The sequence below is a fragment of the Chiloscyllium punctatum genome, chromosome 1 (genome assembly GCF_047496795.1).
Source record: "Chiloscyllium punctatum isolate Juve2018m chromosome 1, sChiPun1.3, whole genome shotgun sequence".
Taxonomy (NCBI): Eukaryota; Metazoa; Chordata; class Chondrichthyes; order Orectolobiformes; family Hemiscylliidae; genus Chiloscyllium; species Chiloscyllium punctatum.
The window spans coordinates 42,813,387-42,831,491 of record NC_092739.1 but is presented as its reverse complement, the minus strand read 5'-3'; the positions used below and the strand labels follow the sequence as shown (position 1 = coordinate 42,831,491).

Sequence of the window (18,105 nt, the reverse complement as noted above, 5' to 3'; positions counted from 1 at the left end):
AGCTGGGCACTTTGGGTAATGAATGTCAAGATGTCTCTTCCAAAAAATTGTTAACGGTAATTCAGTTGCAAATTTTGTAACTAAGGTTGAAAAGTTTTGTTCAGCAAAGATATAAGTGCTCTGAAACTGAGGTGGATAGATAAAGCATCCATATATAACAGGCCCAAATACTCCTTGTTTCTGTGTAGTGATGGGGACAGTTCAGAAATCGCACCAAAGAGATTGTTGAGTCACAAAATTGTTACTTGAAAAGGGAAGGCCATTTGGTCCATTATATACTGTACTGACTCTCAGCATTTGGGCTTAGTGCCAAATATCTGTTTTTCCCCATAACCTTACACGTTGTTTCTACTTAATCTTCCAATGCCCTCTTAAATCTTTAGGTGAACCTCCTCCAGATACTTTGAGGCAGTGCATTATCACTTCCAGTCCATACCTGACTGTTGTCTGTACGATAAAATGTTTCTTATACTTATTTCTTGTCATATCTTTTATATCTGTCATCTTACAAGCACGAGCAATTTCTCCCTATCTGCTTTGTCTAGCCACCCCTCAATTGAGAAAACTTTCATCAGATCTCATCTTCGTATTCTCCTATACAAGGAAATCTGTACCTATTTCGTCAATCATTTCTCATAACTGATGTTTCTTATTCCTGGAACCATTCTCAAAAACCTCTTCTGTAATCGATCCATGCATTCAGATCCTTTCTAGAGTGTGGCAACTAGCACTGCACACACTCTTCCAGCTGAGGTTTTATTAGTTCTGTATAAATCCAGCATAACCTACCTGCTTTGTACTGTATATCTCTATTAATGAAGCTTAGCATACTTTAGGCTTTATTAACAGCTATGTCTCCCTGTACTACCACCTTGTGATGACTGCATATATAAATCCAGGTGTCTCTCATCCTCTATACCCTTTGGAATAGTAGCACTTTCCATACTACTCTTTAGGCTCTCTTGTACCATAGTGCATCAGCTTGAAGTTTTGTGCATTGAACTTTATTGAGCCAGTTCTAGCCAACACAAGCCAGTGGTTAGGGCTCTGATTACTTAAGTTCACAAGCTACTGATTTTCTGAGTGAGCAGTTCCTGGCCAACGTGTTTTCCCCCCTCCCTCCTTTTTGATCTTAGGATCATTTTCCTTTCTTTTTGCTCACTGCTCATGGGATCACGATTGACCCCAGTAGATCTGTTACATGTGCATTTTAAATGTAAAAGTACATCTACCTCCTTAAAAACAATCTCCATTATAATAAATCACCCATTCTGTTTTGGGAAAGCTTCAACTTCTAATTTTCATATTTTAATTTTCCACCTTCTGACCCTGAGACATTGGTAATCATAGTACTCAACATGTACAGAAAATCAGTATTGCAGCCGCACTTGATAATATTCTCCCCCAAAGATGTATTTGAACATTAGATCCCCAATTCCAAAGCTTACGCCAAAAACTGGGGACACTCAACGCCTCATTTGCCTTATCAGCATTTATTCTAATTGTTTCAGTATATTTAATCCATTGATGGATTATCTTCTTTGCCTCCTCCGCAATTTATGTACAACCTGCTGTTAGGTCTGGACTTGGTGGTAATGTGGTGACACATATCCCCACAGAACCTGATCCGTATCAATGCATTGAATCATTAGGTTTTCCTTCATTACCGCTTTTATTACTGGCCATGGGATGTTTCATTCCCCCACGATGATCAGGTCTGAAGTCATTTTTCAACAACCACATACCATTATGTAGTATGTCTGTACTACACATGCATATCGCACAAGAAAAAAAGATTTTTCACAGGCAAGCAGACAATGAACAATTTTGATAAGTACTGATCCCAGTGAACAACTTTACTGTGGCCATCATTATCCAATCGTCACTCAATAATGAGCTGACAAACTTGCTAATAATTTTTCCATCTGGGATGATGGACAATTTCACTTCCTAAAATTTTGTTGAGAACCGAATCCCTGTACGTTCCCAGATACTCAGTCGTACCTGTGCGTGCCAAACCATCCACCCCTGCATAATGCATGCTTGACTCCTCTACTTCCCCTCTATTAATCTGGAGTATCTTGATCTTTTGAGTGAAGTGTTGATCACTGGGTATTCTTCAAATGTCAACACTTACTGGTCTGTTTGTCAGCCGTGATGAAGAACTAGAGTTAGTTTATTGTCATGTGTACTCAAGTACAGGATTAAAATGAAACGTTTACAATGGCGCAATCTTAGATACAAAATAGATAAAAAAGTTTACATTGCTCTTAATTATTCATAGTATAAGTTAGAAAAGTAAGAACTAAAGTTCAAGGGCTCTGGAGCAGGTCCAATGGTGCCCCAGTCGCTATTAACCTGGTCTCAACGAGAAGTATTATTCCTGTCATCTTGGACTAGACCTGTAATACACAAGTGTAAAATCTGCATATTATTTCCAGCTTGTTTCTTACATTAAGTCCAAATTTTCAATTTTCCCTACTAGTCCATCCAAGTCCTGTTCCCAATTTTCTTTGGACTCTGTCTGTTTCTTCTTCACTAATTTCTTCTTGTGGTGGGATAGAGGAGTGGCCTGTTTCTTTTATTGCCTATCTGTACAGATGACAAACAGTCAAAAAACATTTTAAAGAGTTTTGTTCTCTCTCCCCCAGTATTACTTCCTTTTTTGTTTTGATACAAATGGCCCCTTGGGATCATTTGCTATCATAATTTGGCACTCATGTTTTTCTCCTTGATCCACTAAGTTATTGGCTAACATAATGGTGGTTTTCACCTCTATAATCATATTTCTCCCCTGTAACTACAGTGTTCATCTGGCTTACCATGCCATCGTTAGTATGTCCATCCAGCAGCATCTCAATGAATATATGTTCTGTCAAAATTGTCAATGGGTTCAACCCGACAATGTAGGTGAAGTGTTGTACCACCCGGAAAACTGCGAACAAATGCCTTTCATGTCCAGTACCCCATGTTGTACTGGTGTGAGTGTACATGAGGTTTAGGTCTTATCTAACCATACACCTCTTGCAATAAGACCACTGATTTTGTGGAATATGTTGCAGCCACCTCTCGGGAGGATGGTCCAGTGGAGTTTGGGGTTTACAGGACAGGAACATTTGCTAAGCCTTGTTTCAAAACTATTATTGCTTCCGTTTCCATGGGGCATCTTTATTTAATAACATCATTAATGGTGTTATATTTGTGGAAAAAATATGAATTAGGTCTCTACAATACTTAATTAAGCCCAAAAACATCTTCATCCCTTCATGTTTGTAGGGATGGGAAGTCTATCTGCTGTTTCAATTTGTTTGTCTATCTTTTTCCTAGTGTTAAACATCACTCCTAAGTAACTCACTTCATGCCTCGTAATTTTTTTTTGGGTTTGCTTTCAACCCAAACTGCCTTTTAATAGTTGCAGAAACTCTTATAGGAACAAGTAATGATCCCGTTCGGTTCCTGTTTGTAAAAGCAAGTCATCAACATATTGTATCAGACAGTCTGGCCTAGGAAAATGCCTAATCCATTGCTTACCCTTTGATGGAAAATTGTCAAATCCCTGTGATAAAGCTATCCACATGTATTGCTGTCCTTTAAAGGTAAATGCAAATTTATACGGACACTCCTGAGTCAAAGGGATTGACCAAAATCCAATGATATCTAATACTGTAAGCCATAGTGCTTACTCACTTTATTTAATCATCATTTCAGGACTAGTAGCCACCATAGGAGCTGTTTTCGGTGTGACTTTATTTAGTTCCTTGTAGTTGATCGCCAGCTCCAGTCTGGCTTTTAAACTGCCAAATTAGAGGAGATTAATGGAGGCGAGAGGTCACAGAACTCAAGTTACTAGACGCTGGATTACTTTCTCTGTCTCTTTATGCTTGTTTGGGAAATCTGTATTGTTTCTGTGACTCAGGGTCTGGTCCTTGGATGCAAACCTCCCCCTGCATCTTCTCACAATCATGTTTGCTTTTGGCAAAAGCATTTTGGTTCACTGTTAGTATGGTCTGGACCATTGGATCCAAAACTCATCTTATATAGGGTTTATTCAAATTTCTCCCCCTGTGCAAACCTGTTCCCTGTATTGACCATCTGAAACTGCAGTGACAGTCTGCACTGTGATCATCCTGGTGTTTGTTGTGTCATACAGCTGACCAGATCAAAACAAAGACTGGCTCATACCAAGTAGGTTGTTCCCAAAATATGTTCCTGTTGCTGGGGTAGTTGTGGTAGGCTGACCTAGTGCCTTAAGAGCCCAGATCCAATCCGCACACTTAAAGGAGTAGTCACCTGTCCTACTTATGAATGCCCTATCAGCCAAGTTGGAATAATTTCTGCTTCAATCTTCCAAGAATGTTGATGTAAACAGGATGAGCTTAGGGTGGTTCAGGATTCCCTGTGTCCCAAAGAAGAGTGGCAGGGTGACCTCCAACCCTGTCATCTTCCAAGGTCTTCCCATTCCACCCCTTCTGGTGTCCCACCTCCATGTTGGAGAGGCCTTAAGTTGTCATTGTGAGCTGTGGGTACAACCCTTTATTGCCTCACTTGGCTGTACATTATTTTGTAGCATGGGCTGGGGTCCCTCTAGTGGTAAGGATTAGACTTGTGTGTGATTTTTCTCACCCTTCCGAGGGGTCAAGACAGTATTTAGCGTAGCGTCCCACTCCTCCACAGATACAAGACTGGTTAGCATTTCCCAGGTTTTGTCTGTTGCTGCTGGCATCCGGTTGAGGTTCCCCTTCCCCTGCCCTTGTCCACCGATTGGTATGGTGGTGGGGGAGAGGTTCCTGGGCACAGACCATCTTTCTACATTTCTCCAGTTCCACCTCTCTCTCCCTCCCCCTGCCCCATCCCTTTGGTACTGGTAGCTGGTGCCATTCCTAGCCGTGTTAATCTTATTTGGCTTTCCCCTTTCCTTTTCATGTGCACTTCTCATCCGTCTTATCCCTCAGTCTGTTTGTGGTCTCTGTTGGTCAAACAAGGTCACGAGCCTTTGTTGAGTCCTCTGTACCATGTGATACTAAGGTGAATAACCATAGCAACCTCTCTGTCCTGTGGGTTCTGGTGGTCTAAAGCTGGCCCATAAATATTCCAGAACCTTGACTAGAGTCAAAGGGCGAAAGCTGTCAGGTGTTCCCCCTTCCTCAGTCTACACTTGTTTAATGATTCGACAAGGTCACCTCCAATAGCTCCTATAACTGTAAAAAACAGCTTCCTTTTAAATGAGTGAGGGTTCACTGTCCGTTAGCTCTTTTTCTTGGTTGGGCTGTGAGAACATACAGGTGTAGGTACATTAATATTAATTTCTTCTCATCATCATCTAATCTGTATCAGTGTCTGGGAATTTGTCTTTGTTGCTCTGTTCTGATCCCAAAGGGAGTGGAATAGTTAATAGCCTGAGCAATCCCCCATTCCACTCTGACTTGTCACTACAGGATACATAAGAGCAGATGTCGCTGGGTCCTCCCCTTTTCACTTGAGGATGGAGACTGCCGTTCCTGATTATCTTCCTCACTGTACCTAGCAGCTCTGACCACTAACCCTCCCCAATTGACATCTCCGCTTCCTCCTCCTCCCCCTTCAAAGGGTAGGGGTGTGAAGGTACCCATTTATGCCTCGCTGAGCTGAGATGTGACTCCTGAATTTTTAATCTCTCTAAGCATTTTGTCTGATCTCATGTAGTATTGCTCTTCCCCCTGAGTTTTTTTTATGTATGACATTCATAGCAGTCTTCAAACTATTATATTGCTTTTTCAATGTCTCTTTCTCCTCCTGATCTTGTTTAAATGCCACGTCATGTTTATTTCTCCTGCTAATTTCTTGTACTCTATCTTATACTGTTTCATGTGGGTGAAATAATTCTCAGCTTTTTCTGTAAGCCTGATAATCTTTCAAATGTCATCTACCACGATTTGCAGGTTCTGCTGGTTTAACTCAGTCATAAAGGAATATAGCATGGAAACAGGCCCTTGGCCTGAACTGGTCCATGCTGATCACATGCCCACTTGTGCTAGTTCCAATTCCCTCCATTTAGTCTATATTCTTCCAAAAACTTCCCATCCATGTACCTATCCAAATGTTTCAATGTTGCTATTGTACCTGCGTCAACCACTTTTTCTGCCAGCCCATTCCATATACTCTCCACTCTCTGGATGAAGACGTTGCCCCTAAGGTCCTCCTCCAATCTTTCCCCCCTCACCTTAAACCACCCACAAACTTACTAATCATGCCTTGTACATACACATCCAAGTCATGTATGTAAGTAACAAAGGTACCAGCACTGGCCCCTATTCACAGGCCTCCAGTCTGAGAATCAAACTTCAACCGTCACTCTCTGCTTCCTACCATTTTGCCAATTTTGAATCAAATTAGCTAGCTATCCCTGGATTCCATATGACCTAGCCTTCATGATTAGCCAGCTGTGCTGGAACATGTCAAAGGCCTTACTAAAGTCCATATAGACAACATCCGCTGCCTACCCTCATATCCTCTTGGTTATCTCTTTGATAAAATCTAAAAGATTTAGTTTAGATTAGTTACAGTGTGTAAACAGGCCCTTCAGCCCAACAAGTCCACACCGACCCGCCGAAGCGCAACCCATTCTCCTACATTTACCCCTTCATCTAACTCTATGGGCAATTTAACGTGGCCGATTCACCTAAACTGCCCATTTTTGGACCGTGGGAGGAAACCGGAGCACCTGGAGGAAACCCACGCAGACACCGGGAGAATGTGTAAACTCCACACAATGTCACCTGAGGTGGAAATTGAACCCAGGAACCTGTGAGGCAGTAGTGCTAACCACTGTGCCAAATTTGTTAGACAGCACCTCCCTGGCACAAATCCATGCTGACTATCCTTAGTTGGACCTTGACTATCCAAATGTCGGTTGATCCCGTCCCTTCCTATCTTCTCCAACAACTTGTCTACCACTGATGTTAGGATAAGTGGCCTGTAGTTCCTTGTCTTATCTTTGCTACTTTTCCTAAACAATGGAGCAACATTAGCCACCTTCCAATCTTGCGGAATTTCACCAGTGTTTAAAGATGAAGTAAAAATCTCTGCAAGGCCCTCAGCAATTTCTTTCCTGGATTCCCACAATATCCAAGGATGGATTTGATTAGGCCCAGGGGATTTATCCACTTTAATGCGATTTAAGACAACAAACACCTCTCCGGTTATATGTATGAGGTCCAAAACATTTCCACTAGTTTTCCTTGTTTCCTTAGCATCCATGATTCTCTCATCTGTAAACAGAAGAAATATTAATTAAAAATCTTCTCCATCTCCTGTGGCTCCATACATAGATGACCACACTGATCTTTAAGGAGATTGTTCTCTCCCTAGCCACTCTTTTACTTTTCATTGAAAGTGTATGCTGGAAAAACACAGTCAGTCAGTCGGACAGCATCTGAGGAGCAAGAGAATCAACGTTTCGGGCATTAACCCTTCTTCAGGAATGAGGATAAAGAGCTTATGCCCAAAACGTCAATTCTCCCAAGTAGGGAAGATATTTGGGTAGGCCAGAGGTTATTAAGGTGGACAAATCCCCAGGACCGGATGGGATCTACCCCAGGTTGCTCAGGGAGGCGAGAGAGGAAATAGCTGGGGCCCTGACAGGTATCTTTGTAGCATCCTTAAACACAAGTGAGGTGTCGGAGGACTGGAAGGTTGTTCAGGCTGTCCCCCTGTACAAGAAGGGTAGTAGGAATATTCTGGGGTAACTACAGACCAGTGAGCCTGATGTCAGTGGTGGGAAAGTTGCTGGAGAAGGTATTGAAGGATAGGATCTATTTATATTTAGAAAAGAATGGGCTTATCAGTGATAGGCAACATGGTTTTGTGTGGGGGAGATCGTGCCTTATCAATTCAATAGAATGTTTTGAGGAAGTGACCAAGTTGATAGATGATGGAAGGGCTGTAGATGTCATATGCATGGACTTTAGTAAGGCGTTTGATAAGGTTCCCCATGGTAAATTAATGGAGAAAGTGAAGTCAAATGGTGTGCAGGGTGTTCTAGCTAGGTGGATAAAGAACTGGTTGAGCAACAGGAGACCGTAGTAGTTGAAGGGAGTTTCTCAAAATGGAGAAAGGTGACCAGTGGAGTTCCACAGGGATCAGTGCTGGGGCCACTGTTTGTGATATACATAAATTATCTGGAAGAGGTCACTATTGGTATGATCAGCAAGTTTGCAGATGACACAAAGATTGGTGGAGTAGTAGAAAGCATAACGGTCTGTCAAAGAATATAGGAGGATACAGATAGACTGGAGAGTTGGGTGGAAAAGTGGCAGATGGAGTTCAATCCAGATAAATATTAGGTGATGCATTTCGGCAAGTCTAATTCTGGAGGGAATTATATAACGAATGGAAGAGTCTTGGGAAAAGTTGATGAGCAGAGAGATCTGGGTGTGCAGGTCCATTGAACCCTGAAGGTTGCTGCACAGGTGGATAGAGTGGTCAAGAAGGCATATGGTATGCTTGCCTTCATCGGACGGGGTATTGAGTATAAGAGCTGGCAGGTCATGTTAAAATTGTACATGACATTGGTTCAGCTGCATTTAGAATACTGTGTACAGTTCTGGTCGCCACGTTACCAAAAGGATGTGGTCTCTTTGGAAAGAGTGCAGAGAAGGTTTACGAGGATGTCGCCTGGTATGGAAGGTGCTAGCTATGAAGAGAGATTGAGTAGGTTAGGTTTGTTTTCACGAGAAAAAAGGAGATTGAGGGGGGACCTGATTGAGGTTTACAAAATCATGAAGGGTATAAACAGGGTCGACAGAGACAAGCTTTTTCCCAGGGTGAAGGATTCAATAACGAGAAGTGAAAAGTTTTAAGGGGGATGCACGCAGCGAGTTCTTCACACAGAGGGTGGTGGGTGTCTGGAACGCTTTACCAGCAGAGGTGGTAGAGGCAGGCAGGGTAGATTCATTTAAGATGCGTCTGAACAGATGCATGGTTAGGTGGGGAGCCGAGGGATACAGATGCTTAGGAATTGACCGACAGGTTTAGACAGTACATTTGGATCAGCTCAGGCTTGGAGGGCTGAAGAGCCTGTTGCTGGGCTGTAAATTTTCTTTGTTCTTTGTTTCTCCTGCTCCTCGGATGCTGCCTGACCAGCTGTGCTTTTCCAGCACCACACTCTTCAACTCTGATCTCCAGCTTCTACAGTCCTCACTATCTCCTAGTTGATTTTAACCATTTTACTCTTAGCGTAGCTATAAAACTTCTTGGGATTATCTTTAACTTTATTTGTCAGATCCATCTCATACCCTCTTTTTGTTCTTCTGATTTCCCCTTGATTATGCTCGTACACACTTTATACGCATCAAGGAATTCGCTTGAGCCTGATAACTTAACCCAGTGTATGCCGCTGCCTTTTTCCTGCCGAGAGCCTCAGTATCTCTCATCAGCCAGGGATCCCTAAACCTGCCAAGCTTTTCCCTTCACCCTAATAGGGACATACTATCCTGGATTCATACTCCTAAAAGCCTCCCAGTTGCCAGTCATTCATTCCCCTTCATACAGACTCACCCAGTTGACCTCTGCTAGATCCTGCCTAATGGCCCCAAATGTGGCCTTGCCCCAGTTTAGCACCTTTACCTGTAGATCAGTTCTATCTCAATTCATAATTATGTTAGAACTAAGACATTAGACTCTGGTTACTGGACCCAGAATGCTCTCCGTCTGACATTTCAGTAATTTCTCCTATCTTGTTTCCTAAAAGATGGTCCAGCGTCGCACTGTCCCAAGTAGGGCCCTGTACATATTTATTGATTTTGGGAAACTTCCTTGGACACATTTGATAAATTCCACCCTGTCCAGGTCTTTTACACTCTGGATGGCCCAGTCAATACAGTGGAAATAAAATCTCTAACCAATCCTATTTGATCCAGGCTACCCAATCCTTCCACTGGCAGCTAACTGCTGCAACCTTCTGCAACGTTTTAAATTCCCTTTCTGGCAATTTCCTTTGGGCAGTCTTTCTAATGGTTTTCCCAGCAGTTTCTCCCTCACTGTTGGCGCAGCTAGCATACTCCGAGTTGCGGTCACTTGCCCATTACGCACGTTTGAAGGAATCCCCTCTAATCAAAACACACCCCGTCCCCAGGACCTAGAGATTCCCTTTGCTTCGTATACTTTATCCCAGACTCTAGTTCTCTCTGTACTGTCACAATGGAGTCTTACTCGAGTCTCCCACTGAAGAGATTTAACCTTGAGTCTACCCACTGTCTCTGTCTGAGACACCAGTTAAGCTTAGTGGAAGTTAGTATAGAAGACACAGAGCACACTTCAACTTAAAAGCTCTTGTGTTCTTCAGGATTAACTCCGTTGTTTATTTTAGTTCCTCCCCCCTTCTGGCACTCCTTCAGGGCCTAAGGCTGGATGTTTTCATTTTTTGGAGCTGGATGTAGGTTTGGCGTTGGAGCTTCTTGTCGACGCCCACTCAGGGACACCAATTAGTTTGCCCGGTTACCGCCCTTAAGTTATTGGCTTGGTACCAAGAAGAGAGTCACATCTGTATCAGCTAACAGCTGACTTTATTACTTAAGTTAAAACACATATACAGTTCACACCGTTTGGGTGAGAAAGGGTGAAAAGCAAGCATGCACTTCATACAAGACTAAAACCTATGGTGCACCCAATAGGTTACCTGAATACAGGATACAAAGGCTAATATCTGAGAATAGGAGTTCACGCTGACTGGGTGATCCCTTGGGTCCTTGATATTGTCTCCACACTTCGAACGTAAGATCATCCCCTACTGCGAAGGTTGATCTCCGGAGATTTTGCTGGCTGCTTGCATGAAACCCTCCACTTTTATCCTTCATCCTTATCTTTCCAAACTGTGGTGTCTTGCTTTTGTTGGCTGTGGCTCATCTGCCAAGGCTATGGCCTTTCGTTATAGGCTCTGGCCTCATTACTCTTCCACCAAATAAAGTCCTTGTACGTTATGTCACTTCCTTCGTTTTCCTCTGAGACAAATTAGTTCCACCCAGCACAAGCCAGTGGATGGGGCTCTGGTTACTTCAGTTCACAAGCTGCCGTTTCAATGTCTGAGCAGTTCCTAGCCAACACAACAAAGATGTAATATTAGCAATTCTCCAGTCGCCTGGAACCACCCCCAAATTTAGGGAAGATGGAAAGATCATTGCCAGTGCGTCTGCAATTTCCACTGTCATTTCCTTAAATCTTTTGAAACCTCTCACTTAATTCTTGTGCCATGTCAACTTTGATTTCAAATAGTTTATCCAATACCTCCTTTCCCAATTTTAAACCTTTCTAGTGATGAGTTTCCTCCCCTGTCCTATGCAGCCGACAGCAGAAAATTACTTGTTTAACATGTGGAGGGTGTTGCACGTGGAGGTGTCCTGCTTCCATTTATAATCTCTAATTGGTGCTATTCCTCCTCTTACCACCCTTTACCATTGATGTGCGTATTAATGAATTTGGGATTCTACGACCAATCTTGCTTCAAGTCTACCCCGCCCAGTTCTGTTCTTGCATGATTTGAAGTCCACTGTACTGTCCTTACCTGGTCTGGTCTGTGCGTGGCTCCTGACCCATAGTAATGTAGTTCATGGTTAGCTGCGGGGTGGGCAATGAATGCTGGCTGAGCTGGCAACGCCCACATCCCATGAATGAATAAGTGGAGGCTTCTCCCACAGTTCCCATTTGGGAACATTTGGGAGTGCTGCTATAATTGTTGTGATTTGTACATGTGCGTCTTTTAATAAGTCAATGCTTTTTAGGTTTCCATCCATTTGGGGGAAATCTGTTTATTCATGGCTGACTTGGCAAGTGAAATGCAGATCATAAATCTGAAGATGTTAGTCAATAATTTTTAATAACACTGCAGATGTATCCTTCCACTCTTTTAATGATGGCCACTGCTACATTATTTTGTTCTAAGTGTACTCTCATTTTCATGCATATAAGTTTAATTCCATATGGTCAGTACATTATTTTCCTGTCTATTTAATCAAGCATTAGTGTTGAGCATTCTATTTATATTTGTGTATGTTGACAAGTGCATGGGGCAGCATGGTAGCTGAGTAGTTAGCACTGCTGCCTCACCATGCCAGGGAGCTGGGCTCAATTCCACCCTCAGGCAACTGTGTGTGGCATTTGCGTATTCTCCCTGTGTCTTCATGGGCTTCTTCCACGTGTGCAGGTTAGGTGGATTGACCACGGGAAATGTGGGGTTACATGGATAGGGGTGGCAGTTGGGTCTGTGTAGATGCTCTTCAAGGAGTGGTGTGATTTTTAACCAAAGACCCACCGATCTTTGGGCTTTTGGAGCTGGGTGAGCCAAGATCTGAGAACCAGTGTAAAAGATTTGCTTTCTTTTCTTCCCCTTTGTGCCTCACCATTTAAGGCTTTTGGACGCTAACCATGATGCTGCTTGATGGACAAATTTTCATCATTGAAGATATTAGTTGTGAGCTCTTTACAGTCATTAAGGATGCATTTCATCAGTTGTACCCTGGAACATTAGTTATCTGAGAGTTCAGAAAAGAGGATACAGTATTCAGATGATATTCAGTCATTCAGACAATGACCTTTATGGATCTGTTGCCTGTGAGAGGATCCTTGTCTAAGGGCTCCCAGGTTCATAGCCCAATTCCCCATCACCTCAGAACTTGGCAAATGAACCTAGATGGAAATCTATGTGAGACTTGGCTTAAAGTGAGAACTCGGAGAGGCACCATCATTATTCGCACATTCTTGATGAGTCAGTGTTCAGGTATTAGTGACATATTCAATCAGAATGATGGAAGCACTTTGCCATATTCCTGCCTTTTTAGATGATGCAGTCTTCCTTCTCTTGTTCTATGTTGAAAACCTGTGCACCCTTCTGGAGTATCAATTATTTCTCTGGTCTCCAAGTCAGAAGACTATGAGTTTAAGTCCTACTCCAGATTTGAGTGCAATAATTGAAGCTCTCTCTCAGTGAGGCATTTGGCATGTTTGTGACTGGCTGGTAGCAGTGGCAGGAGTTCTCTGGACACTCTCCTTTGGAATTCTTGACCATAACACTCAAATCTCTCTCTCTCTCTCTCTCTCTCTCTCTCTCTCTCTCTTTCTCCTTCTTTTAAAGACCCTAATTTAAAAACTGCCAGTCCTAACCAAGGTCGTGGTCATTTCTTTTGATATCTCTTTTCTTAGTTGATGTCAATTTTTTATCTGATCATGTTTTAAGTAGTTTTCTATTACTGAAGGTTTATTTTTATGGTACTGATGAATTATCAATTATATAATAGTTATGTACTTATGTAAGTCATTTTGTACAATGACCTGTAATCAATTTTACAGTCCAGTGCAATGACCGTTAGTTGATGCAACTGAAATAAGTTATAAAGTGCAGTCTAGTTAGCAGATATTGCCAAAAGGAATCATGGAAATGGGTTATTCCTTGCATCAGTGTCTTAAAACATCTATTACCCTTTTGAGTGTTTTTTTCTAATTTTATTTGAGCAGTTTTTCAGAAACTGATCTACAAAAAGACAATTTCATCCAGCTGAATAATCTGACTAATGTGACCGAGCATTGTAATTGTGCAAGCAATTAAAGTAGTCTGCTTTTGTACAGTTAGCATTTTTACTTCAGCCTTGTATTGCATTTAATTTTTAACTAATGCACAAGAAATTTCAGTTGCATCACAGTGTAAATTGCATGGCAGATGTGCAGACATTTTGAATTTAATCTTTAAGTCCAGCGATCAGAGCAACTGATCAAACCCCTTCACCTGCAGTGAGTCAATAAAATTTTAGTCTCTTTGGACCAGTTGATTTTTATGTTTTCAGCTTGTGTACAGTGAAGGTGCCAATTTTAATAAGTTACTAAAACTGCAAGAGTAGTTTGTGTTTTAACATCTCGCTGCTAAAAATGACATTTTCATTACTTCACTTTTGCTTACCACATTACTCTTTACCTTTCCCATTTTATTTTCTCAATACTTTTCTCTCAGTTATAACTCTTAAGTATTTCAGTACACATTATACACCTTTTTGTGTCCTGGATTCCGTTTATGTTGGTATTTATAGCCAGTTCTCCATTTATGTTTGTGAAGACTTCTATTTGAAAATATAAATTTGTTTTGCTTTATTAATTTATAAACTGAAGAAGGATGATAAATGGCACAAGTTGACTAGTAATCCAGATAAAGCTGCCTAAGCAAGCCAGAGTTGAGATCCAAATTTCTCACCTTTCATCTGAGGTGCAAGTTTGGGAGCACTAGTATAAACCTTGCCTCTCTGCATAATGCAAAGAAGTTAATTGATTTCCCAAGAATATAATTTTTAAAAGAAAATGTCATGTGCATGGTTGTTTTTTGTCTGTGATCCAAGGCAATGTTTATAGTGCGCTGTGATCTCACAGGCAGGCAAATTGTTGAAAAGTGGTGTATATTCCCATTCAATCATTTTAAAAAAGGCAAGAATCACACTACTTAGCAACAGAGGAAGATTGTATTTCAGTGCCCGACCACATGAACAATATACTACTACATTGGTTATCGTTCACAAATTAATGTTAAGATTAAATCAGTATGATACTTTACATGATTCTAAATTATTTCATTTCCAAAAAAGTATTTTATGGTGGATCATGGCAATTTGGTCTTTTATTATTTAACTATTCATTGTCATTATATTCTCTTTATATAGTAGATATAGGTTCTAAGATCTCTCAACATTTTTTTGTTATCGAAAAGATATGTAGTGTGGTGGTAATATGAAACTGTAACGTGTCTCAATTGAATTATGCCTGAAGAATTGGCAAATTGTAATGACAACAGGACATTATAGAGGAGTTATGTTTATCTCTCGCATGGAAATATTCTCAGTAGCACAGCTTGTACCCTGTGATTTGTGCTTTAAACTGAATTCAAGATGTAATAGTGAAGAGAAGCATGTGACTTTTATACAAAGTCTGCATAGGGAGAAATCCATGTCACCTGATTACCAGAAGAGTAGAAGTCCAGGTCAAACACAGTTGTACAGAAGGGGCTCTTAAGTCTGCACTGTCAAAGCTGCACTAAATCTTTCCAGCATTCAATGATGTATGGATATTGTGGCCCATGCTTTAACATCAAGGCACACAGGTAAAGGCTGTTGCATACTCGCACAGCCCAGAGGCTGTCAGACTAATACTTTTAGAAAATGAAAATCCACAACCGGGTGCTTCAGGTTAACTGCCAAGCAATGGTTAAATTGCACAGAATCACCAGAGGGCCCCTGCCAATGAGACATCCATTCAATTATGATCAGAAGATTGAGTGAAGGAGGCAGCTTTTAAAAGGGCACTGGAAGATTCACCCTGGGAAAGTAGAGAGAAGAGACCCTGAGAGAGCTGGTCCCGACAAAGATTGTAACTATCGTTAAGCTTAAAGTGAGGATGTAGGTGCTGTTCTGGGTCCATTGGCGTATACAAGAGTACAAGTGTGTAAGATGTTTTTAAAAAAAAGACTGCACATTGATGGATTTGTACCATTTCAAATACTTGCACTTAGAAGCAGGGGTAGTTTTTTCTATGATGAAGCTTTGTTTTAAATGTACCTTGTTTTGGCATTACTGCTGAAGCTGACTCTGTTCAGTACATGTATTAATATAGTGATCTATGTTATAGCCTGAGGTCATCCTTGAAATGCATTAGCTATCATTCAGAATGATGGATGCTTCAATGGTCTCCAATGCCTTTGTCTTGGACAAAAGGCAAGGTGGAATGCAAGCATGGATTCCTTCTCATCACTATCCAGCCTACTCTGATAGGGCAGCACTAGTTGAGGACTGGCAGTTGAGCAATTCTCCCCATTCTCCTTACTTTCTCAGTATGTCCCATCCAACCACTTCTGTTCCGCAAAATCTGCTAAACTGTGCATTAACACTATGCTCAGTCATTTGTCCTCAATGGAGAGGAGTAAGAGAAAGTTAACTTTGTAAAGCTTGAGAGAACAGAAATTGAGAGGAATATCTGCTAGTTTATTGCTAAAAATTTCTACTTTACTTTTGCAGTGAGACTGGTAAAGTCAAAACACTTGTATTTCCTGTGATGTACCTCAACGAGGTAAGACTAATGCTCAAATTAAAACTCAATGTTCAGGTTGATATAAATATCATTGCCAGTATGTGAACGGCACTAATATATTTCTTACAAAGAGCAGGTCATAAAGTCATAGAGATGTACAGCATGGAAACAGATCCTGCGGTCCAACCCGTCCGTGCCGACCAGAGATCCCAACCCAATCTAGTCCCACCTGCCAGCACCCAGCCCATATCCCTCCAAACCCTTTCTATTCATATACCCATCCAAATGCCTTTTAAATGTTGCAATTGTATCAGCTTGCACCACTTCCTCTGGCAGCTCATTCCATACACGTACCACCCTCTGCGTGAAAAAGTTGCCCCTTGGGTCTCTTTTATATCTTTCCCCTCTCACCCTAAACCTATGCCCTCTAGTTCTGGACTCCCCCACCCCAAGTAATAGACTTTGTCTATTTATCCTATCCATGTCCCTCATAATTTTGTAAACCTCTATAAGGTCACCTGTCAGCCTCCAACACCCCAGGGAAAACAGCCCCAGCCTGTTCAGCCTCTCCTTATAGCTCAAATCCTCCAACTCTGGCAACACCTTTGTAAATCTTTTCTGAACCCTTTCAAGTTTCACAACATCTTTCCGATAGGAAGGAGACCAGAATTGCACGCAATATTCCAACAGTGGCCTTACCAATGACCTGTACAGCCACAACATGACCTCCCAACCCCTGTACTCAATACTCTGACCAATAAAGGAAAGCATACCAAACGCCACCTTCACTGTCCTATCTACCTGTGGCTCCACTTTCAAGGAGCTGTGAACCTGCAGACCTTTCGGGTCCATTTTATAAGGTTAAAAACAATGATTGCAGATGCTGGAAACCAGATTCTGGATTAGTGGTGCTGGAAAAGCACAGCAGTTCAGGCAGCATCCGAGGAGCAGTAAAATCGACATTTCGGGCAAAAGCCCTTCATCAGGAATGCCATTTAATAAGATAACGACTGATCTGATTGTAACCTCCAACCTACATTCCTGCCTTTCCTTGATGACCACTCACACCCTTGCTTAACAAGAATCTGTCTCCCTCTGCCTTAAAGATCTTTGAGGACTGTAAGATGTTCAAAGTCTCTGTTTCTATTGTTATTATGTGGAGAGAGTTGCAAAAGCACTTAACCCTCTTGAGGAGAGAAAATCTGTATTAAAGAGTAACACTAATATAGTGATAAACAGCTGCTCCACATCTACCTGGACAAGATCACACAGGACCTTGCGTGATTCATGACACCATTTACTCTTCAGAACGTAGAACATACAAACATATCCTCTCCAATCTTTTCCTCTTCTCACAACTATCCTGCCTCACTTCACCTCTTTCTCCTGCTCCTCCCCCCCTCCCCTCCAGATTTGATGTATTAGTCAAGTAAACCATTTCTGACTGTAAATTCACACCATCCTTCCTTGAGCCCTGTAAAATTCATGCATACCCTTCCTATTTTTGTATTAAATTCTATTGTGGTCATTTTTTCCTTGTTACTTGTCATTTCTGCATATTAATCTTGTGCATGAATTCCACAAGAGCAACCAATTCCCTCTGCATCTCCTGAGCTCTGCAGTTTCCCAACATTTAGATGATTTCATCCGACCTACCAAAAGTAACAATTTCCCATTTTCTCTATTTGCCACATTTTCTCTTTTTGCCACATCTTTACCCGCTTCCTTCATCTGTCTCTATTATTGTAGCCTCCTTAAGACCTTTTACTTTCCTACCTATCTTTATCATCAGGAAATTTGGCAGCCTTCTGTCCTTTCATCCAAGTCATCTGCATAAAATATAAACAGTTGAAGCTTGTGGCATACCACTTGTAACACCTTGGCAACCAGAAAAAGGCCAATTCATGTCTACTAATTATTTCCTTTCAGCCAACCAATCGTCTATCCATGCCAAAATGTTAACTCCTATACTATGAGCTTTTATTTGCCTCAGTAACCTTTGTGAACATACAAAACGCATTTGATGCAATTTTTCATTTTACCTTTTGGAATTCGAAGTACAGTGTCTCATTCAGT

At 41.6% G+C, this 18,105-nt stretch overlaps 1 protein-coding gene across 2 annotated transcripts in view; it reads left to right on the top strand.

Annotated features, from left to right (window-relative positions):
- The window catches only part of LOC140455550 (lysosome membrane protein 2-like), a 69,001-nt gene that overhangs the window by 41,723 nt on the left and 9,173 nt on the right, over positions 1–18,105 (top strand). For both annotated transcript variants that reach the window (XM_072550578.1, XM_072550501.1), the window contains one exon: positions 16,017–16,068. In XM_072550578.1, coding sequence (XP_072406679.1) covers positions 16,017–16,068 — 52 coding nt within the window. The remainder of the gene's footprint in view (positions 1–16,016; positions 16,069–18,105) is intronic.